The sequence below is a fragment of the Myotis myotis genome, unplaced genomic scaffold, assembly GCF_014108235.1.
Source record: "Myotis myotis isolate mMyoMyo1 unplaced genomic scaffold, mMyoMyo1.p scaffold_m19_p_13, whole genome shotgun sequence".
Taxonomy (NCBI): Eukaryota; Metazoa; Chordata; class Mammalia; order Chiroptera; family Vespertilionidae; genus Myotis; species Myotis myotis.
The window spans coordinates 49,590,656-49,613,777 of record NW_023416317.1 but is presented as its reverse complement, the minus strand read 5'-3'; the positions used below and the strand labels follow the sequence as shown (position 1 = coordinate 49,613,777).

General features: G+C 41.3%; 1 protein-coding gene across 11 annotated transcripts; it reads left to right on the top strand.

Annotated features, from left to right (window-relative positions):
• The first annotated feature begins 523 nt into the window (after window positions 1-523).
• TCAIM (T cell activation inhibitor, mitochondrial) lies at window positions 524-22,709 on the top strand. 11 transcript variants are annotated; one of them, XM_036333130.1, is made up of 12 exons: window positions 780-960; window positions 4,540-4,748; window positions 6,361-6,478; window positions 8,914-9,049; window positions 9,627-9,780; window positions 11,127-11,379; window positions 12,836-12,958; window positions 14,820-14,917; window positions 15,185-15,276; window positions 17,795-18,027; window positions 18,611-18,742; window positions 21,131-22,709. In XM_036333130.1, exons 3-12 carry the CDS (start codon window positions 6,405-6,407, stop codon window positions 21,369-21,371), a joined length of 1,536 nt encoding a protein of 511 aa, XP_036189023.1. In that variant the 5' UTR covers window positions 780-960; window positions 4,540-4,748; window positions 6,361-6,404; the 3' UTR covers window positions 21,372-22,709. The 11 variants fall into 11 exon arrangements, 9 of the variants coding, with proteins under 9 accessions (XP_036189021.1, XP_036189025.1, XP_036189023.1 ...); XR_004971629.1 differs by lacking the exons at window positions 780-960; window positions 4,540-4,748 and adding exons at window positions 983-1,180; window positions 20,455-20,633 and having other exon boundaries at window positions 21,131-21,251; XR_004971630.1 differs by lacking the exons at window positions 780-960; window positions 4,540-4,748 and adding exons at window positions 984-1,180; window positions 20,519-20,633 and having other exon boundaries at window positions 21,131-21,251.
• The last annotated feature ends 413 nt before the right edge of the window (window positions 22,710-23,122 follow it).

Sequence of the window (23,122 nt, the reverse complement as noted above, 5' to 3'; positions counted from 1 at the left end):
AATGAAGTTTTGGGGAAAATGAAACTGGTTGGAATGGATCACAAGTGACCAGATTGTTTCTAATGAGAAGTCAAGAGCCATTAGGGCTGGAACAAATGGAGGCACTTTTATTTTTCTGGCCTCAGTCAACAATGCCAAAAGGTAGAAAGGGGAAAAGACAGGTTATTGTCATTTGCCTAATTTCATCTGTGGCCATTTTAGGGCTAATCAAAGTCCTAAGAGCGACATATAGCTAACAGCAAAACCCAAGCCGATGGTGGAGAGTGCTTAAGGTTTGAAAGATCCTGAAAGGGCCAAAGTCCAAAGGAAAATGCAAACCGGAGAAGAGAAATTTTTAAAAATTAGCCTCAGCTCCGGAAGCCCGGCGGGCGGATCTGCGGAGGCAGCCTCGGCCCTTCTCAGGGCGCCGGGGTTGGCGGTTGGGGAGGTTGGGGAGGTTAGGGCCGGGGGAGGGGGGGGGGGCGCATGCGCGCGCCCTCTAGCGCTCGCTCCCTCCCGCCCTCCAGCGCGTGCTCAGTCGCTCCCCCGACCCTCGGGGCAGGCCCCGCCACCTGCCGCCCAATCAGTTCCGACTCCCTCCGGCCCCGTCCTTCAGACTGCGGAGTGCTCGCTCGAGCGTCCTAAAGCTTTCGGGGGAGTGCGCGGAGCTCCCGCGGGCCGCACGGTAGGAAGGAGGATGGGCGGCGGGTTCAAGGCGACGGGGGAGGCGGGGCGGGCACCTGGGCGCTGACGTCAGCGCGCGGCTGGGTACCGCCGAGGTTTCAACCTTCGGCCCGGGCTGCGCGCACGCGCTGCAGGGAAGAAGGCCTGGCACGCGCCAGCCAATGAGCGCGCGGTCTGCGGCCCGTCCCTCACGGCGTCTCACCTCCCGGGGCCCGCCGCGGCAGGCGCCCGATGGCCGGAGCGAGCGGAGCGCGCCCCGCTGAGAGTTTAGGGGCGGGGGCACGGAGAGGACCGCGGGTAGGAGCCTGTCAGAGCCGTGGTCTAGTGGGGCAGGGGCACGCGGGAGCACCGGGCCCTGCGGCGCGCGCTCGTGGACCCGGCCGGAGCCCCGGTGCGCATGCGCCCGGGCCCAGCCGCGCCCGCCCCCGCACTGCCCACGGGTGCGGGGTGGGAGGTGAAACAGGTCGAAGATGGAGCAGGTTGGAGGGAGCCCTCGGGGCGGACACTGGCCGGAACTGTAAGGAGCAGGAGGGGCGGGGCTCCATGTGCGCCTTCTGGCTGCTCGGGGCAGGAAAGGGGGGTCGCGGTGGGCAGCGCGCCGTCCCCTTAGCTCGACGCGCCAACTTCGGAACTGAGTGTCCGCATCGCATCTGTTTTACCTTGTCTTTGCCGTGAGAAACCGAAGACGATTTATTTAGACTTCAGTATTTTCGACTCTACTATTTCTCCGGTCTTTGACTTATCTTAGGATGGTGTGATGATTCAAATCTCGTAGGAAAAGATTTAGAAAAGGAAGCCTTTAGACTAGATACTTTGCCCTTGCTACAATGGATTAATTTGTCTAACAGGACTTACTGCTTTTACTTTTTCTTTGCTTTTTTTCCCCCTTCCCTGAGAAACGTTCCGCCGAAAAGCAATGAAAAATTGCCCGCTTTTATCCCTCCTTGATGGAACAAACTGCTTTTAAAAACCGAACAAGGTATTTGCCAAAGGAAGTCACAGTTTAACTGAAAGCAGCCTGAGAGAAAAATAACTTTCTGACAAATAAAAATGTTGCCAAATGGACAAAGATCAATCTTAGGATCTCAATTTGGCAAGCACGTTACTGTTTCCTTTCTCTCCTTCCCTCTCTCCCTCCCTCCCTCCCCCAAATCAATAAAAACGTATCCTCCTGTGAGGATTAAAAGTAATTTAAGCAAAATGAAACTGTTTTTTTTTTTAACTACCCAAATTAAACCTTTCCACCAACTTAGGTATCTCTACCAAATTCGATTTCAAACTGAACAAAATATTAAATGCATCACTTCTCAGCACAGAATTTAGGTTAAAAGCAATTTTCATTTTATGAAATAGAAGCTAATATTAGTATTAAGTGGATTATAGCAGACATTTACGTTGTTTTCTAAATGACTTGTGTCCTTCCCCATCTTCCACCCTCCACCCAGAGAGGGTACCACCTCCTTGGAAAAGACCTTCCACAGCCCCCATTCCAAGTGGAGCACTTGGGGGTTTCCCATAATCCTCTGTGCATGGCTGTTATTTCATTTACCGCTTTGCTTTATAATCATCTGCTTGTGTCTGTTTCCACACCCTCCCTCTCGCCTAAAGCTGTAAGTTTTCGGAGAGGTGGCATTGTCTTCATGTTTTTCTAGTCCCAATACTTTGCACAGAACCTGGCACCCAAGAGCCTGGTAAATGCCTGGTGATGAATTGGGTGAATTAAGGTACCCAGAGCACCTTCCAAGTCTGATAAGATAGTGTAACCTCAGTTATGTTGTAGCATGCTTGAGGCTTTTCCCAGTGGGAGGATAGTGGGCCCCGTGGAATACATACAGGAACCACCCATGTAGTAATTTGTCTGAAGACAAGAACCCTGGGTGCCCTAGGCTTTCAGACTATTTCTCACTAGCAAATGAGAGCACCCAGCTTTACTCTGAAGCAGTGTATATTCAGTCTGCCGACAGTCATTTCATTTTCTGTGTGGCTAATCCTTTAAGGGGGGAAAAATCACAGATCTGAATCTTCTAGTCTTCTTAGCAATTCTATTTCTCATAGTAAATTAAAAAGTTGAGCCCTGATCGGTTTGGCTCAGTGGATAGAGCGTCAGCCTGCGGACTGAGGGGTCCCAGGTTCGATTCCGGTCAAGGGCATGTACCTTGGTTGCAGGCACATCCCCAGTGGGAGGTGTGCAGGAGGCAGCAGATCGATGTTTCTCTCTCATCGATGTTTCAAACTCTCTATCCCTCTCCCTCTCTGTGAAAAATCAATAAAATATAAAAAAATAAAAAATAAAAAGTTGACATTGTAGTTATCAGTCAGGTCCCTTATGGTTTTATTTTCCCAGGACCTGTTTATTTCTGGTGGAAGTGATAAAATTGGCTTCTTGGTCTTGCAAAGTTGAGGACTGACCCAAGATCTGTGCCACATGAAAAGACAGGCGGACAGGAAAGGAGAGAGGGAGAGAAACATTTATGTGAATCAAGCCCTGGACCTGGGCATGTGCCCTGATCGGCAACAGAGCCTGCAACCTTTCAGTGCAGGGACGATATCCAACCAACTGAGCCACACCAGCCAGGGCCTAGGGGTCTTAAATACTAAATGAATGTTCTTTGTTAATAAACTAGGAAATAAGAAAAAAATTAAAGCACTTAATATCCTACCACTAGCTAACTAGAGATAGCTAGCTATAGATTGTATATTATATCCTTCTAGTCTCTTCTTTGCAAGCTTTGGGCTGTCTTAAGTTAGTCTGAATTGGCTTTGTTGAAGATTTTTTTGTATATTTTGGGTAACAGCCCTTTTTCAGATATGTGTGTCTTTTACAAGTATTTTCTCCCAATCTGTGGCTTTTTTCCTCATCCTCTCTACATTATCGTTCAGGGAGCACACGTTTTTAATTTTAATAAAGTTCAGTTTCTCAGTTCTTTCACCAGCATCATGCTGACTTGATTCCTGCAGCTTTATAGTAAGTCTTGACGTTGGGTAATGTCAGTCCCCCAACTTTGTTCTTCTTTAGTATTGAGTTGGCTATTCTGTGTTGATTGCCTTTCCATATAAACTTTAGAATAAGTTCGTCAATACCCGTAAAATAAATCGCTGGGATTTTGATTGGAATTGGATTGAATCTGTAGATCAAGTTGGGAAGAACTGACTTCTTGACAATATTGACTCTTCCTATCCATAAACAAGGAATATCTTTCCATTTAGTTCTTTTCTTTCTTTTTTTATGAGAATATTTATTTGGAAAATCACAGAGGTAGAAGAAATAATTTGTAGAAGAAATGGGCTTAGGAAACAAGTTATAGGGGCAAAGAAAGGGCCCTTCCTCAGAAGTGAGGAAGGTAAAGGTGACACGCCTGAGACATGTGCCTGCTCCCTGGAGGAAGAGCACCTGGTTCATTTTTTACTTATTTCATCAGAGTTTTATTTTCCTCATATACATCTTGTACATATTTTGTTAGCTTTATAGCTAAGTATTTTGTTTTGGTGATTGCTAATGTAAATGGTAATGTTTGTAACTTGCTTATTACTGGTATTGGGACGAAACTGAATATTGGGGACTAGCTATAGTTATAAGAAATATTAATCATGCTTTGTTAACCGTGATTGCCTTGTTCTGATTAAAGAAAGCACATTCTAACCTGGCTGGGAGTTGTACGCCCGCCTACCCCGACCCCCCACCCTACCCCCAGGACCTGGCAGTCAACCTTGGACCTGGGGATCAGGTCCATTCTCATTAAGAACTGCCTGTTAACAGCCTTGGAAAGATTAACAACCTTGTTGTCCAAACAATGGAGTCCCGCCCCAGCCCACCTTGCCTACTTCCCTGCCTGTAATCCCTACTTCCCTATGTAATCTTTGTCCTATCCAATATAGGCAGCTGGTTTTTGGGGGCTGCAGAACAGATTTTCGCGGATGACCTGCTGTCCTCCCATACTGCCAGCAGTATTGGAATAAACGCTCATATATGATTCAACTCTGTCTCTGCTTCATTGGCTCAAGTAGTGACAGACAGTTCAGCCCTTGGTTGTCAGGTTACATATTCTGGCAACTCTGACAGGACACAAGCAGGGGAGTCCTCTTGGGTGAGTACCTGGCATCCTGCTTGCTGCCTGGATTGGGGGTTTCCAGGGCTGAGACCTGGACTCTTATTTTTATTTGCAGCGCTGCCAGGAATTTTCCTGATTTAATTCCCAGCTGCTGCCTCTGCACTCTCTCTCTCTCTCTCTCTCTCTCTCTCTCTCTCTCTCTCTCTCTCTCTTTCCTCTCACTCTCTCCGTCTCCCTCTCTCTCCCCCTCTCTTTCCCTCTCTCCCCCTCCCCCCCCCCCCTCTTTCTAATGTAACTTTGGTTCTTTGCTTGCTTTCTTATCTTTTGGGGACTTCTTTTATTCTTCGCTCTTTTATGAACACAGGGAATCCTCTGTCTCTGCTGTTCGGGCTTGGCACCACTCCAAACCAAAGGTCCTTTGCTGTGCTGGGTTAGTGTGAGATAACATTCTAAGGCTAATGTCCCAGTCCATCCTCTTGAGAGTACTCATTTATTTACTTTAGGGGTTGTTTTTTGTTTCCGTTTTTAAGATCTCTTCTTACATGCAAGATTTCATGTTGTTACAGTCTCCTCGGAAAGAAAAATATGAGAAATAAACCTTCTAAACCCTCCCCTCCTCCTACCCCCCCTCCCCATCCCCTCCAGTTTTTCTCCTAGGAGGACCGGAGCTGCAGAAGAGCCCTCAGGCAGGGGCCACTCCCGCTTGGTAGAAAAAAATAGTGCCCAGCTGGGGTGGCTCAGTGGTTGAGTGTCAACCTGTGAACCAGGAGGTCTCGGTTCGCTTCCTGGTCAGGTCATATGCCCGGTCTGTGGGCTCAATCCCCAGTTGTGGGTGGGCAGGAGGCAGCTGATCACTGGTTCTCATCATCAATGTTTCTATGTATCTCTCCCTCTCCCTCTCTGAAATCAATAAAAAAAATATTTTTTAAAAATAGTAAAGTCTTTGGTAACTTAAACTTTGGAGTTCTACTGGGTTAAATAGTAAAAATTATTAAATATCTAGGTATTTTAAGAGAAATGTTGAAAGGAAGTTCTATAAATGACACAGGCCAGTAAGCCACCACTAGTGGAATAGGGAAACAGAGAGTTAAACCGCAGTTTGGAGCCATCTGTAAATCCTGTCTTCCCTAACCAAGGACTCTTAAGAGTAAATGGTTTGCAGTTTTACTCCCTAGCCAGAGGGTAGATAGCTTATATCAGTCTACTCAGGGAGACAAGATAGCAGAAATCCAATTAGTATTGTTTGTTGACTATACCCAAGGACAAAAAAAAAAAAAAAGTTAAGAAAATAAAAAACTCATTTTGGTATCAGCATAAAGCTGATGAATTCTGTTGATTTTTGCAAAATAGAAGGCCCAGCATGAGCTCTCCTGATTAATAAATTTTACTGAGTAAATAAATGTAATTAGATAAGTGAATCTAAACTAAGCTAATGCAGAATTTGTTTAGTCCTTTTCTAGTCTGTTAAAAAGGAAAAAGTCTTTGCTGTTTTTTGCCCAGGAAACAAAAGTTCTATAAATTATTGAAATGGTTATATATTATGTTATTAACCAAGTACTTGATTATTTTTTAAAAAGCCATCTTAATCATGAGAACTGAAGTTTTGCTAGTCTATGTTTGTGTTTAACACCCTTTTGTCACTTTTTAGCAGTTAATGGATGCCTGGAAGTTGACATACATGTATTTTCAGAAATGTTTTATCGCTTCTCGGCCTTTTGGCTAAGATCAAGCACAGAAATGTTTTGCTTCCTGAGACCTGTAAGGAGGTAAGCTTCATGGTCCAATCTATAATTAGTATGAGGGGGCTGTTATTTTTCAAGTTCTAATGTTATCTTATATTATGGTGGAGGGCAAGAACAGAAAAAGAACATGAAAATTCATATGAACATCATGTCCTGCAAGAGCCCATTCAGAGCAGGAGGTAAAAAGAATACCAACTTTCAGAATAGTTCAGTGTGAAAAGCTTAAGAGGAAAAAAGATAAAGTTTGTCCTTAACACACTTTTTATCATGTTGCCCTCAATTCTACTGCTGTCTTATGGAAAACCACTCTTTGCATTAAAATTGTATACTAAGGTCATGTGACTGCTATATATGCTGTTTATGCATACTATAAATCCTAAGTAGAATTATTCTAGCAAGACACAGGATTCCTTTGGCTCAAGGACTCCCCTTGGCATGGCTGAGCCCTTCTTGGAGCTGTGCTGCAGCCCCAGACTTCCTACTCAACACTCGGTTCCTCCTCCTCCTTCTGCAGGTGTCAGACCTGAATCGTGGTCTGAAAGCTCTCCCTATCTTCTTCCTCTCCCAGTAATTCTCTTGCACATCTAATCCTGTCTTGGCCTCTGCTTTCAGCAGACCCAAACTCACACAGCAAACAACATATACATAAAACATATTTACTGCCTTCAAGAATACAGTGATAGTTGAGGGTGGGTAGGTGGAGAAAGAAGAACAAATGAAAAATATGTCATTTATATATTATGGTATTAAGTTCCAAATAGTTGGAGATATGTTTGTTTGTTTGTTTGTTTGTTTGTTTTGAGTTTACAAAAGGGAAAGACTGTTTACAATGAGGATTCAAAAGGGAAGGTTCTGGGGGAAATAGTACAGTGCCTCCTGGAATATAGTAGGTATGCATAGTAGGTAATTGTTGAGTGAGCACAATTAAATAGATGGAAGTGAGAGACAGGGAGGATGTTTTAGAGTTTAGACTTCGTGGAGAAGAGGATGATCAATGGACGCTGGGCCTGAGGGTTTCTGTAAGGAGTGGCTGGAGATCAAGTTTGAAAGATAGATTGAAAATTATTATAGAGAAATTTATATACTAGACTAAGGAGTGGAGTTTATTCTGCAGGAGTTGAAAGACCATGAGAGATGTTTTAGTAGGGAATACAGTGATAATGGGACTCTAGGAAAATTAACATATATACAGTATGGTTAGGGAAAAGTAGACTGATGAGGAGGCTCTGCAATCCAATTTTGTGGTGATAATTGATAGCAGGAAAACGGAAGAATGGATGCGTTCCAGGGATATTATAAAAGTGAGAAGAAATAAGACTAACTGAAAATGGGGTGGGTGTGGTATGCTAGTTTGGGCAGAAGTAAATCTGCCCAAATGTTATTTTATATTATGGTGGAGGGCAAGAACAAGTTGTGTTAAGGACAAGTGTGGTTTGGCAACACTGAGAAAAATCCTGGATTGAACTAACTGCTGCCTTACCTTCTATTTCCAGGCTGAGTTTAGAAGGACAATAATGACCTCTACTCCTTTTTTTAGACTTGTAAAATTTGAGCAGCTGGCGGGAGAGCTAAGAGTCTGTCAGACATTTGGAAATGAGAACCAACATTCAGATGGGGAAAAAATGGAGTTGTTACTCCATTTTGCTGCCTCGTATCAAGGACTTTCACACCTAGCTCACTATTTCCTTCACTGTTCAAACTTCCATTTTATCCCTAATATGCAGCCTATATGTTGACTTTATAAAAGGTTAGAATACATGCAAAAAACACAAAGGGTAATCTGAAAATATGTTGGTGGTCTCCAGATTGTTAAAAATAATCTGCAGAAATGACTCTATAGTCCTACCATTTTAAAACTAGAAAACTTTTCAAAAGACTCAGTGTACGTGATGTATGAGACAAAAATGTGCCTATGTAAATTATAACATGCAAAAATAGTTGTCAGAGAAGTGCTTCCCCAAAACTGCAAACAATTTCATTTAGATTTAAAACAGTACATTTAAAAAAAACACTCTCAAAATAATATTAGCACGCCAGCAATGAGGAAATGAAGAGACGTCTGAATCTTCTTTTTAAGCATTATTATTCTCAGAATATTTTTCAGTATAAAAAGATGACATTTGATACAGAAAATCACATCCTTTGCAGTGAAGCCAGTTAACATTTCCAAGTGGGTTTTTTGAGGGGAAGTTGTATCATTAGTATTTAATATTATTTTTCATATTGTAGAACTTATGTCATGTGGTTTTATAAACTATATGGTACTCACTGCTTGTTAAAACTTGGTAGATTTCAGAAAATCACAAAATTTTGTATTTTGGTTTCTTGTCCTATGGCATTTTCCATACATATTAATTTTTTCATACATAGTAATTTTAATGTTGCCATCACTTTCTACACTGGGGATTTGTGTGGACATCAGGGCCTCAACAAATAATAAATTCACATCTTATTAAAAGGTTATGTCTGGAGAAGGTGTCTCCACGCTGGTTTTTTTGCTCAAGAGCATTCTCGGGGGCTGAAGCAGTAAATGCCTTGAGGCCATTCTATTTTGCGGTGCATCCAGATTTCTTTGGACAACACCCCAAAGAAAGGGTAAATATTTATTATTTTTAAATCTTAATCTATGTTCCTGTTTAGTTTATTTGCCTTAGTTATAAGCTAATACAGAGAGTTCTCTACATTCGCATTGTTCTGTCATTGTGGTATAATCAATGCTTTGAACTAATTTGAAATATAGATACCGCAGTTGGAAAATATGTTGTTTTTTATGAAATCTGACATGTTTTATGCAGGCAATAAAGCTAGCATGTAAACTCTTTAGAGTATTAGTAATGGTGTTTTTTGTATGTTGTTTTTTTGTGGGATTTTTTTTTTTGTAATTAGTCAATTGAATCAACAGAAAAATATTACCTTGAAAAGACGTATTGATTATTGGGGATGTAATTAAATATTTATTTTAACAATTTAAAGTTTGTAAATCTAACATGTATGAAAAATTAAGCCTAATAGTAGATAAATGTTTTTCCTCCTCTACCAATGTGATGAAATTTCAACATTTTTTAATAATGTAGTATTTAATACCCTCAAATGTGTTAAAAAGGTCAGGATATAATTTCTGTTATTTCCTTTTTCTAATTTGTGTGTAAATGCCCCTTAATATTTTTTCCAGGAAGTCAATGAAAATTCTCTTCAGAAATTAAGTGTCTATTTAGAAAACCTTCAGAAACCAGGCTCCAAGTCTTTAAAACCAACTCAGCTCACATTTTATGTAAGAGAAACAGACCAGAATTCCTCCGAAGGCCAGGAACCCTTTAGTACTTTAGGTACGTTTTCTTATTTCTACTTGGTCTTTTTGCAAGCTTCATGTTAAATAGGTTCATTCAGTTTGGCATTGCCAGAATACCTTTGGATTGAGTCTTTGTTCATATTTGAAAGGAGAGATAATAATGGCACAGTTGGTGGGAGTGTTGGTTGAAAAGTTATGTAATTTAACTAAGAACCACCCAGTAAAGGGGCTAAAAAAACAGTGGATTTTCTATTGATGACTTAACAAGTTAGATTACTAACCTTAGCACAATGACTACCCAGTATCGAAATCAGATTGTCAAGCACAGTTAAGCAATTAGAAATTTTAAATCACTTCTGAAAATACTGAGTTACTAGCTAGTTGGGCAACTATGAGGACAGGACAGTCTCTTTCAATCATAGAGAAAATTCTAGATGAGTTTCTGTCATCACTGAGACTAGGTTGTCTGGTTCCTCTTCTCTTCTGAAACACTGTCACAGGGCAGCCCCCTTTATAGCTCCCCCTTCATCTTCGAAACTACCTTTGGTGGACACTTGCTCGTAGGAGAGCTTTACCATCTCTTAGAGCAGCGGTTCTCAACCTGTGGGTCACAACCCCTTTGGGGGTCGAACAACCCTTTCACAGGGGTCACCTAAGACCATCAGAAAACACATATATAATTACATATTGTTTTTATGATTAATCACTATGCTTTAATTATGTTCAATTTGTAACAATGAAATTGGGGGTCACCACAACATGAGGAACTGTATTAAAGGGTCGCAGCATTAGGAAGGTTGAGAACCACTGTCTTAGACTGTAGAGACCAAATTTATGGGCAGCATTGAAAATATTCTGAGCCCTAGCCAGTTTGGCTCAGTGGATAAGCGTTGATCTGCTGAGTGAAGAGTCCCAGATTCAGTACCTCGGTTGCAGGCTCACTCCCCGCGCCTGGTCAGGGCCCATGTGAGAGGCAACCAATCCATGTGTCTCTCTCACATCGATGCCTCTCTCCCTTTCTGTCTCTCCCCATCCCTTCAAGTTTCTCTAACAATTCAGTGGAAAAATAACCTCTGGTGAGGGTTAACCAAAAAAGGAAAGAAAATATTCTGAGTTCCCTTCTTGGGCTGGGTGGGTTTGGTCACTGGTACCAAACTAGAAAAGGAACTGACAATTAGAGGAATTCATGAAGGTAGACGGTATTGGTATAGATTTGGAGAAAGGCAGTAGTGTGCCATTGAGAGATGATTTGCCAATAGGATGAGTTTTAATCGGTAATGGACTGTTTTAAAAGATTTTTATTTTGTAAATTCTGTATGACAAAATTTTAAATGAAGCAAATAATCACCTGTCTTTATTGTTTGGGGGAATTACATCCTCTAGGATTTCGAGCGGTCAAATTTACTTTGCACACCAGAGATCTGCTAAGCACAGTATTATATATTCTCAACTCCTGCAGTTTATCAGTTGAGCATGTCCAAAGCTTGAATAGCAATGTGCGTCCCCAGCCTCCCAAAGAGGCGAAGAGGATGTCTGACAGGCCCATCAAATGGGACAAGTCTTACTACTCCTTTACTGGATTCAGAGACCCAGATGAAGACCTCGAGCATGTCTCAAAAATGGAAACAACCCTAACGTACGTAAAAGTTTCTATTTAACTAAACTTTTTTGTAGTTCGCCTTTAAAATTAAAGTCTAACTTTCTAGGAAAAGAAATCCTATCAGTACAGTTAACTCAGTAACCATTATGAAAAAGATATTTCATGTTTCTTAGTTGCCAGAATACTTCCAACTGTATTAAATTTTTTATCTTTTCAACCCAGACACATACAGGAGATTGTTTAAGTGTTTAAAATTCTCTTCAAGTTACCCCTGGTATATGAAGAAAGGATATATCTAAATCTTTTTTTAAAAATATGCTTCTTCATGGGTTCTGCATTTTCAGTTTCTCTGGAGAGGTCAGTAGTAAGTCCTTTAATGTAATGACCCATACATAATAAGAATACATGGAAACAGCGTTTAAAAATGTCATGAGGACTGGCTAGTGTGGCTCAGTGGTTGAACATCAACCTGTGAACCAGGAGGTCACAGTTTGATTCTCGGTCAGGGCAATGCCTGGATTGTAGGCTCAATGCCCCAGTAGGGGGCATGCAGGAGGCATCCACACAATGAATCTCTCTCATCATTGATATTTCTCTCTCTCTCCCCTCTTCTTTGATCTCTGAAATCAATAAAAATATTTTTTAAGCCCTGACTGGTTTGGCTCAGTGGATAGAGTGTCAGCCCACAAATCGAAGGGTCCTGGGTTCGATTCTGGTCAAGGACACGTACCTTGGTTGCAGGCTCCTCCCTGGCCTGGGCCCTGGTCAGGGTTCGTGCAGGAGGCAATCAATCAATGTGTTTCTCTCACCACGATATTTCTCTCTGTCTTTCCCTCTCTCTTCCAATCTCTAAAAATCAATGGAAAAAATATCCTTGGGTGAGGGTTAAAAAAAAATAAATAAATAAAAAATATTTTTTTAAATAAAATAAATTTCATTCACCTGATCAGAATTTTTTCTTGAAAGCATGTTAAGATATTTCTAATATTTCAGGGCATAACAAGAGAAAATATAATAACAGTATTATTTAGTATAGACTTTTAATTTTGAAAATAATTTTGTTTTTGTTGACAAGTACAGACTGAAATAGTTTCTTACTATTGTGAAATAAAACACAAAAATTTTGAAAATAAATCAGTTGGGTTTTATCAAACACAAAATAGAAGAGTTACTACATAAAAGCTCCACTTAATCTATCTTCCTATTACATCTGGTAATTAGATTCCGATCTACGTTTTTGGATATGCTGTGTAATGTTGAATGCCCTGGTGCTCCTTCCCAGCCCCATTGCTTCCCGCCAACCCAGTGCCCTGTTGAAGTCTCATCTCCACTACTTCAGTCTACACTCACCTCCCCTCCTTTATTTTTTATAATTTGGTCAAGTTTTAATTGGAGTTTTTAACATTGGCACTACTATAAAGCAATGCATATGTGTTCTAATAGTAGGAGTGTTTGTGTTGTAGTTAGAATGTGTATGTCTTTTTCTTTCTAGATCCTGGCTAGGCAGCAATGGGAAACGTGCTATTAAAAAACTGGAGAATAGTTTGCCACTTAGAAAAGAACTAGATCGTTTAAAAGATGAACTGTCTCATCAGTTGCAGCTCTCAGATATCAGGTAATGAAGAGAATCTAATCTGGAGATTAGAATAAACATGGATTACCAGTTGGTAAAATTTTTCAGCAGTTAAATACAGTGGGGCCTTGACTTATGAGTTTAATTCGTTCCGTGACGGAGCTCATAACTCAAATTACTCGTATGTCAAGTCACTGTGACGTTCGCTGTGCCAACTAGCGGTGGGGTATCTGAAGCTGGCTCGTAACCCAAATTTTTTTGAGCTTGCAACTCAAAGCAAAAAATCGGCTGAGAAACGGCTCGTATCTCAAAAAAAACTCGTTAGTCAGGACACTCGTAAGTCAAGGCCCCCACTGTATTTGCATCTTTTACTTTAATTATTTGGATAACTAAATATTCTTCAATTATCTTTTTATGAAAGTAATCAAATGTTCATTTGCTTAAGAAAACGATAATTTCTTGTTTAAAATAGTGAAATAAGGCCCTAACTGAGTAGCTCAGTTGTTTGGAGCATCATCCTAAACACCAAATGCTGGCAGGTTCGATTCCAGGTCAGAGCACATACTGAGGTTGCAGGAGGCAAACGATTGATGTTCCTCTCTCTAAACCAATCATACATAATGAAATAAGGTTTAGATAATGACATATTTGTAGCTAGTTGAACTTTTTTACATAGTTTATAAGAAAAATATCCTTTCATATACACATAATATATAAAGAATAATCATTCCTTCATCGAGTTTAAAAAGAAAAAGAGAGAAAATGGATGCTGTTTTGGTCCTATGTACATGAAAATAACTTTTTCTAGTATAAGCTTTAAAAGATCTATCAAAGCAGACGCATTAGTAAGAAAGGAAATAAGCTTGATTTTACAGTATTGTGGAGAAATCCCTCAGCTTTCGTTCTTACTATAGTAAATGTCAGTAGGTGTAACCCATGTAAACAAAGGGTCTCTGGGGCTCTCGGTGTTTGAGAGTACAACCGGGCTCAGGGGGCATGGCCGTGACTGCTCAATAAATGGAAACATGGTGACTGGTGACATTGTGACTGATTCTAAACAGCCTATAAAAGACTGTTTATTGCCGAGACCGGTTTGGCTCAGTGGATAGAGCGTCGGCCTGCGGACTGAAGGGTCCCAGGTTCGATTCCGGTCAAGGGCATGTACCTGGGTTGCGGGCACATCCCCAGTAGGAGATGTGCAGGAGGCGGCTGATCGATGTTTCTCTCTCATCGATGTTTCTAACTCTCTACCTCTCTCCCTTCCTCTCTGTGAAAAATCAATAAAATATATTTTTTTAAAAAAAAGACTATTTGTTAATAAAGAACAGCATTTAGTTGCTTGATCATAACTAATTCTTTAAAATTATATCTCAAAAAAAAATTATATCTCAGTTTTTCAATTGTGGTTTAAAGGGAACAATTTTTAAGCCAATTTCATTGTATCAGAAATGGCATTCATGAGAATCAGTGTTCAGATAGATGAAGGAAGAACCTATGGTTTCCCGTAGCTTTTCATATCTCCTTTGATTTAGACTGCCAGGCAGTAGGAAAGGCCCGCACTGTGTGTGTGTGAAAGAGAAACCTTAGAAAGGCCAGAAGCAGCTTGTTCAAGGTCCCAGAGGTAGTAAATCCCAGAATTAGCATTCAGAGGCGGGTTATTTCATCCTCTAATTTTAAAATAGAAATAACATAGTGTCTTTGCTCGTTTTAAATCTTTGGATACCTGAACATTAGTAGTAATGTTTTTACCCTCTGGTCAACAATTCATTTTCTACTTGGTTGTTTCTTGAAAAATGAGCTAGTTTAGAAACATGTTGGGTGCACACTTGAGCACTGGGGTGAATGCATGCCTCCTCCTCCAGGGGTGCCGTTGTTAATGTGCCTGTGCTCTCTGTTGGACCAGGTGGCAGCGGAGCTGGGGCCTCGCCCATCGCTGTAGCCAGCTGCATAGTTTAGGCCGCTTAGCACAGCAGAACTTGGAAACACTTAAAAATGCAAAAGGTAAACAATTTCCATGTTGTTTTAAAATATTACTGCTATACACATCTCTAAAGTGTAGAAGAAAAGTGTTGAAAGTCTTTGCAGATGTGACTTATCATAGCTGAATTTTCAAATCTGTTCTTTTGAATAAATCAGAGACATAAAATTAGCCTTTACACTTCTGCATTTAACCCTGAATTTATACACTAAATTTAAGTAATTATTTGCACAGTGCTGAAAGGATGAAGCATCTCTGTACAGTGACCAGAGGGTTTGTTTTATCATCAGGATGTACAGTAATATTTACAGACCGTTCTGGGATCAGTGCAGTGGGCCATGTGATGCTGGGAACAATGGATGTCCATCATCACTGGACAAAGGTAAGAAAAAGCTGAAATGCAAAAAAAATCTCTGATTTGTCATCAACATAATTTTGTTTCAAACTATGCTGTTATGTCAATAAACTTTAAAAAACTTTAATTATAGTTACAGCTCTTTTCAGATCAGATGTTTAATATCATGTAGTTTAAAATATTTAGAAGACAGATTTATAATTCAGCTTTTATTTAGAAATTTTATTCTTTTCTGAAGTATTGCCTAAAGGCCTGTATTCTGTTGTTTTGTTTTAACTTTAACACATTTCTGGCATAATTGACATAAACTGTATATTTAGTGTGTATAATCTGAGATTTGATATATGTGAATTCCTGTGAAACCATTACCACATTCAAGATAGTGAATATAGCTGTCACCCACAAAAGTCCGTCCCTTTGTCAACACTCTCCTCCATCCCAGCACCCCCTCCCAGCCAATCACTGGAATAGATTAGTTTATATTTCTAGAGTTTTATAAATTGGAATCACAGAGCACATACTTTTTGGCGTGGGGGGTATCTGATTTCTTTCACTTAACTATTTTTGAGATTCCTCCATGCTGTTGTATGTATCAAGGAAATAATTCCTTTTTATTGCTATGTAATATTTCACCACAGCTTTTAATCCACTCACCTATTGAGGGACATTGCGTTAGATCAGTTTTTGGCTATTAGAAATGGAGCTTCTATGAACATTATCTACAAATGTTTTTATGGACATATATTTCCTTTTCTCTTGAGTAAATCCCTAAAAGTGGATAGCTGAATATGTTAGGGCACTTAAACTTTTTAAGACTTGCTGTGGTTTTCTAATAAGTGTGCAGTACTAGCTCGTTGTGGATTTAATTTGCATTTGGCATCTTTTTTATGTGTTTATTTGCCATCCACACATCTTCGTTGGTGACATATTGGTTCAAGTCAATATTTGGTAGAAAGTATTTGCAAACCACGTATCTAACAGTCTTTATATCTAAATATATAAAGAACTCTCAAACCTAACAGTAAAAAATACAAATAACCCAACTAGATAATGGGCAAAAGACATGAACAGACATGTCACAGGAGCACATATACCAGTGATGGCGAACTTATGACACGCGTGTCAGAGGTGACACGCGAACTCATTTTTTTGGTTGATTTTTCTTTGTTAAATGGCATTTAAATATATAAAATAAATATCAAAAATATAAATCTTTGTTTTACTATGGTTGCAAATATCAAAAAATTTTTATATGTGACACAGCACCAGAGTTAAGTTAGGGTTTTTCAAAATGCTGGCACGCCGAGCTCAAAAGGTTTGCCATCACTGGCATATACAGATGACACATAATCACATACAAAGATGTTCCACGTGATTTGCCCTAGCAAAACTCAAATTAAAACTACAATGAGATATCACTACACACCTATCATAATAGATATCCAGGTTGTTTATGTCAAAGAATTCGCACCAGTGCTGGCGCTGAACGAGTATTACTCTCTTCTCGATGTAAAAAATAATGGCACCATCAAGTGCTGGCGAAGATGCAGAAAACTGACCACTCATTCTTTGCTGTAAAATGGTGCAGGCCTTCTGGAAAAGAGTAGGGAAGTTCCTTAAGCATTCAGCATGTGGTCCAGCAGTGGTACTCTTGGGCATTTATGCTAGAGAAAAGAAAAAGTATGTTCCCTCAGAAACCTATACACAAATGTTCATAATAGCCCAAAACTAGAAAAAAAAACCCTAATGCCCTTCAGTGTCTGAGTGGTTAAACAAAGGGTGGCACGTCTGTGCAACGGAGCACCACTCAGCAAGAAGGAGGAGTGAGCTGCCCACGCCTGCAGCAGCATGGTGGGTCTCAAGGGCGTTGTGCTGGTGAGAAAAGTCCACCTCAGAAGATTGCAGACTGTATGATCCCACTTCTGCAACATTCCTAAAGTAATAAAGTTACAGAAAGAACAGGTCAGTGATCACCAAGGCGGAGGAGGGGAACAGAGGGTTTGGTTGTGAAAGTGTAGCGCAGCGGGTCCTTGTGCAGGACTCTTGACCATGGTTGTGTCATATGAATCTACACATGTGATAAAATCGCACACAGTTAAATACACACCCACAGTGAGTGTGAGTAAAACTAATGAAATCTCATCAGGTTGGTGGATTGGGTGAAATCTCAGTATCCTGGTTGTGACAGTACACAACCAGGATAGCTCTCCAAGATGTTGCCATTGGGGAAACTGGGTGAATGATGTATGAATCACAATTACCTAACTCACCTGACTGAGGGCCCTGGCCAAGAGGGACAAATCCTTGTAATCCATTCACTCCAGGGGCCAGTGTAGTGCTTAAGTACATGGGAGGGTAGTGTTTATTGCATTTAATTTAATGTAGGTGAATTAAGTAAATTCTGTTAGACTTGAAATGCATACACATACTTTATTTCTAAAACCCTTCTTTACCATTCAATCGTTCTAAACTAAGTCGAGATTCTTACCTAAACATCTAACTGTTAGGACTTAGGACATTTCTTTCCTTTTTAAAAACCCTGCAGCTTTTTGAAAGGTTGCCCAGTTACTTTGACCTTCAGAGGAGGCTACTGCTCCTAGAAAACCAAATAAGCCGCCTCCTGGGGGACATCCAGGTGGTTTATATCGAAGAGCTCCAGCCAGTGCTGACGCTGGATGAGTATTACTCTCTTCTCGACGTGTTCTATAAGAGGCTGTTGAAAAACAGAGTTCCTTTCCACCCGCAAAGTCTGCGTGGCTTGCAGATGATTCTCAACAGGTAAATACCTCAAACAAGAACGACCCTTCTTTATTCATACAGATTGTTTTGTATCTCAGTGTGTTTCTGCATCGATTAGCAACACTCTGCACAGGAGAAAGCTAGCATAAAAAAAAAAAAAAAAGAAAGAAAAGAAAGCTAGCGTGAGAGAGCTGAAGGGCTGAACCTCTGCACGCTCTGTGACTACAGCGCCACGGACGGTGCGGTCCGCCCTGCGGAAAACCTGCAGGATTGAACTGATGTTAAGTCAGTAGCCAACGTTTCTTGTGCATATACTTCATACACTGTTTTCCATGCTCTGTGCTTGGAGTTTAAATGCATTAGCTCTTCACCATGAAATGGTTACTCTGCCCATTTTACAGATGGGGAAGGTCCCAGGGTCAGGAAGTGTGTGGTCATCCTGGTAGTGAGCCTCTTTGGGCACAGCAGAACTTGAAGTCAGTTGGGATATATGTATGTACTTTCAGGGTAGATTTCCTTGATGAATTCCTTTTCTGTTAATGAGACTCCTAGAATGTTTTCTTTAGGGTGCAGTGGGGGATGGAAGGGATCAATGGTTTTGCTCTCATGTGTGTCATTACAGTGACAGATACGCTCCAAGTTTGCATGAACTCGGGCACTTTAACATCCCCACGCTCTGTGACCTAGCCAACCTGAAGTGGTTCATTCTCACCAGAGCCCAGCAGGCGAGAGAGAACATGAAGAGGAAAGACGAGTGAGTGTTGTCAGCCCCTGTAAGGTCTTATTGCTCAGTCTAACTTAAAAATTCAGGTATTCTGAACTCAGAAGAGTGGGACATTCACACTGTGCTTAACTTAGGAATTGACTGATTGGAGGACGTTCCATATTTCTTCCTATCTTGTTCTGCCAGGGATTGGCTGTGGCTGTTTTCTAATAACCTAGATTACATTACCATCATAATAGAAATGTACAACAATAAAAGAATGGTTAAATAATTTTTGTACTTGCATATAGTAGAAACCACCATTTAAAAGAGTGTTCATTTATTGAACTAATGTTTGTCGAGAACCTTGGTGCCCAGATGGCACTGTGAAAGTCCCTAGCAGGGTACGGTGAAAATGGACAGACACACCTGTGGCACTCACATTCAGATGTCAGAGGCAGAAAGGTTAAACTTTGTGTTAAAAAAAAAATAGACATAATTTTTGTCAGAGAGAAGGGTCATTCCCTTGGGAAATATTGGACCCATTTCTTTTTTGTTTTTTTCTTGTCATTTTTCCATTGATTTTTTTTTCTAATATATTTTATTGATTTTTTACAGGGAAGAAGGGAGAGGGATAGAAAGTTAGAAACATTGATGAGAGAGATTGATCAGCTGCCTCCTGCACGCCCCCTACTGGGGATGTGCCCACAACCAAGGTACATGCCCTTGACCAGAATCAAACCCGGGACCCCTCAGTCCGCTCTATCCACGGAGCCAAACGGGTTCGGCAAGGGCCCATTTCTTAGTGTTAGAAGAAAAGAAAGAGAACATCCCACCAGCCACACCCACCATGTCCCGGTACTTCCCTGTTTGTACTGTGCCTCCATTTTTCCTCCTTTTTTCTTTAGGTCTGAGTATAATCAAGCAAAGAAATTAAAAGGAGAGGCAAAAAACAATTTTTTAAAATATTTTTTAAGTTAATCTGCTACAGGCAGTAGAGCCACCAGCACAGCCCTAGAGAAACCTCACCAAGGGCTGCCTTCTCGGGCTCGATGCCCCTCCAAGACTGTACCCTCGAGACTGACGGGCCCTCCTGATCACAGAGGCGTGGCCCCAGGATCAGGGCAACTCTGGGATGGGACCAGAGGCTTCTCGTGGAAGCAGTGGGAATGCAGGGCTTACCTAGATGGGTGCAGGGGTGAGTTGTTGCGACTTGGCCATACTGCACGGCTTTTCTCTTCCAAGCCAGACTGTTCGAGTGTCTTTTTTAGAGCAAGTGAGAAAAGCCCTTTACAGAAGAAGTTTGTCATCCCCTGCTATCGATGGTACCTGAGAGTTCCTCCTTCCAATCCTGCGCCGAGTGGGAATTCTCAACCCTAACCCTGCCCACTTCTTGCCTCTAAGCAGCCTGGTCAGGAGGAGGAACCTCACAGAGAAAACGCGTGGAAGGGACCTGGATATTGTTGCAGAAAGGGATTCAGTCAGGACAGACCACAAACTGCAGACCAACTACAGCAGCCACTTTTGTTTCCAAGACTCTCCTAGTTTATGGGTGCTTTACCATCCTCGCCCTTCTCTTGCACAGTTGAAGCTTGGGGAGAAGAGGATAGTTAGTGTTTGGAACTAGCTTGACTTAGACTAGCTCAGGACCTGGCCACAGCACTGTGGCTTTCCTCATCTCCTCTATGGGCTTCCCGAGTGATGTTCACTCGGGAAGCCGTGGCAATTTGGGGATTGAATCTCTTACTACATTCCTTCCCTAGCCCTTGCCACCTGTGGGAGGAAGGATTGAAGACATCTTTCTGCCTTGAGTTGTTTACTTTCTAGATCTTAACTCAAGCCCTTGATGGAAGACACATTGTGGCCTCAGGCAAAGGGGAGGGAGTGCTGGCCTAGAAGAGTGAGAGTGAAGAAGGCATGGCCTCGGGTGCCTGCCATTGTTGTGAGCTTGCCTTTTTTATTTTTTTTAATTCTTTATTGTTGAAACTATTACATACATCCCCTGTTTTCCCCCTTTAACCTCCTCCAGCCCGCCCCCGCCCCAGGCCCTCACTGCCCTGAGTCTGCTTTTTATTTGGGAATCTTTAGAAGTCATTGCTTACCGCCCAAGGATCAAACCCAGGTGTCTACACGCTCAGCTTCCTGCTTCCTTCAGTTGCAGCTAGTTCTGGGTGAGGCAGGATAAGAGCTTCCTAAAGTATGTATTACTTTTACCCCATTCCTGCTGCAAAGGTTTCACAAGTACTTTTAGAGGTATGTGTGGAAATAACAGGCACTGCACGACAACCACTGGTGTATGTTCTAAGCATATAATTTGGCTTTGGTGGACACCATTTTCAGTGTTGTGAGCAGAAAGGTATAGCCCCGTATCTAAAAATGTATTTATAGTTTATGTTCTTTTATTTGCTGTGGCAATGATTTTTTTTTTTGATATAACAGGTTAAAGGTTATTGAAGATGAATTGATACAGGCTTCAACAAAGAAATTTTCCCTGGAAAAGTTCTATAAGGAGCCCAGCGTTTCTAGTAAGCAGATGGTGGATTGCTGTAAGAGACTTCTGGGGCAGTCGCTGCCTTACCTACAAGGGATGCATCTCTGCGTTTCACATTTTTACTCCGTTATGCAAGACGGAGACCTCTGTATTCCTTGGAATTGGAAAAATGGAGAAGCCATTAAGTGACACAAACCTGTATTATTTTTTAAAGAACTAAGAACGAAGCTGTTAACTTAAACTTAAGTCCACAATTTGCTATAACAGTATTATTTACCTACTACAAGAACAAAGTTTCTGATTGCTGCTTTGAAAGTATACTTATTTTTTAAAATTAATTTCTGCTGGGAAACTTGTTTGTAAAAAAGTTTTCACTCTCCATCTTATGGTGTTTCTTATCTGATTGGCAAGACTAGGTAAAAAGCTGTTGGCGTGAAAGAACATATTTGTGTATGAGTGAATGTGGGTAAATATGTAACCCAATTCAACATGCATCTTCACAGTCACACCCCCTGTATCAGTGCACACATGTATTTTGCAACCAGTGTGGACTGTTGATGTCCAAAACACAAGATTGATGGGTAGCAAAAGCTAGATAATGAAATTTTGCCAAACAGAAAGAATGGAAGGGGAAAGCCATTGAATGAATATATGGTATTGAACATCTTCAGTGACAGAGAATTTAGTTTTAAACCTGTAAGTTTTCCTTCCCATTGAAATAGTGTAGTTGTAGCATGAAGCCAACAGACAGTGAATTTTTCCGATTCATTTAATGAGGTGACTCATTTATGGCCATGGAAAACACTACCCCGAAAAATTCTTGTTTCCCAAAGATTCCCAGCAGGTAGGGTCAAGTGTAACGTGGTCCCAGTCAGGCAGGATTCTGTCACCCCTTGCAGCCTGGGTCTTCCTGTTCCCACCAGTGTTTGGAGTCCTGGTTCAGGCCTCCGAGCCACCCCTGGTCCACAGCTGTGGGGACAACCAGCCCCACCGCAAGGGGCATGGCGTGGCCACTCTAGACACAGGGCTTCTCTCTCTGCAGATACTTCTCTTAGGATATTTTTAACCAGTTCCAAAACCTCTTCATTGTTTCTCAAGAGGACAAAGTGAATCCTGTGTGGGACACCGTTTTTGTAGCTCTTACTGCAGAAGAAATGAGAGAAATTTTTTCCCACAGTGCATTACAAGGGAAAGGTATTTAAAACCATTCTTGAAGTATGTTTTAAATTAATCTAAAACATTGGTTATTTAAACTTAAAATTCAAATGTGTATTCAAAAGAAATACTGATTTGTAATTATTCCAGGGTGTGTGTGTCATCCCTTTAACACTGTGCCTAAGAGCTGTACTTACATTTTTTTCTAATGTAGCAAATGTTGTTTCCAGAGCCAGACGGTGGGAGGTTACATAAGAAAATTTATTGGAAAAATGGGTTTGGATTAAATACCTTTTGTAAAATCAGTAATGTGTTTTGAATTGGACTTTGTCTTGAAACTAATTGTTACATAATAAATATATATTAATCAGACCATTGTTTTCTCTTTTTATTCAGTTACTAATAGTTTTACAACTATTTCAACATAATAGGAAAGTAGAAGAAATTGACGGCCTGTGCATGCCTGTTTGATTTCCTCCCAGTGTAAGGAAGAGGACCTGCACAGGATCCGACCCGCTCACTGCAAAGCCTCAGGTCAGAAAGAGGCTCCAGGGAGACCTGAGCTCCGCCCCCACCCTCAGAGGGCTCTGACCCATGAACCGATTCCTAGAGTGAGCGAGATGGTAGGCTTTCTCAGTAGAGGGCGCTAGAGGCAAGCTGCTCCGTTGGTCAGAGGCATGGGGTGATAGCTTCGGTGGAAACCTGCCCCAGCTGTGGGCTCAGAGCGCATGCCCTCGACACACACTGCGCGCTTGGGCCTTCTGTTCACACTGACACCCCCGCTT

Bases quoted from the DNA above. Each gene is read 5' to 3' on its own strand.
- TCAIM (XM_036333128.1), top strand. From the start codon at position 6,405: ATGTTTTATCGCTTCTCGGCCTTTTGGCTAAGATCAAGCACAGAAATG. The intron at 14,918-15,184 runs GTAAACAATTTC...TTTTATCATCAG, and splicing joins AACACTTAAAAATGCAAAAG to GATGTACAGTAATATTTACA. The intron at 18,028-18,610 runs GTAAATACCTCA...GTGTCATTACAG, and splicing joins TTGCAGATGATTCTCAACAG to TGACAGATACGCTCCAAGTT.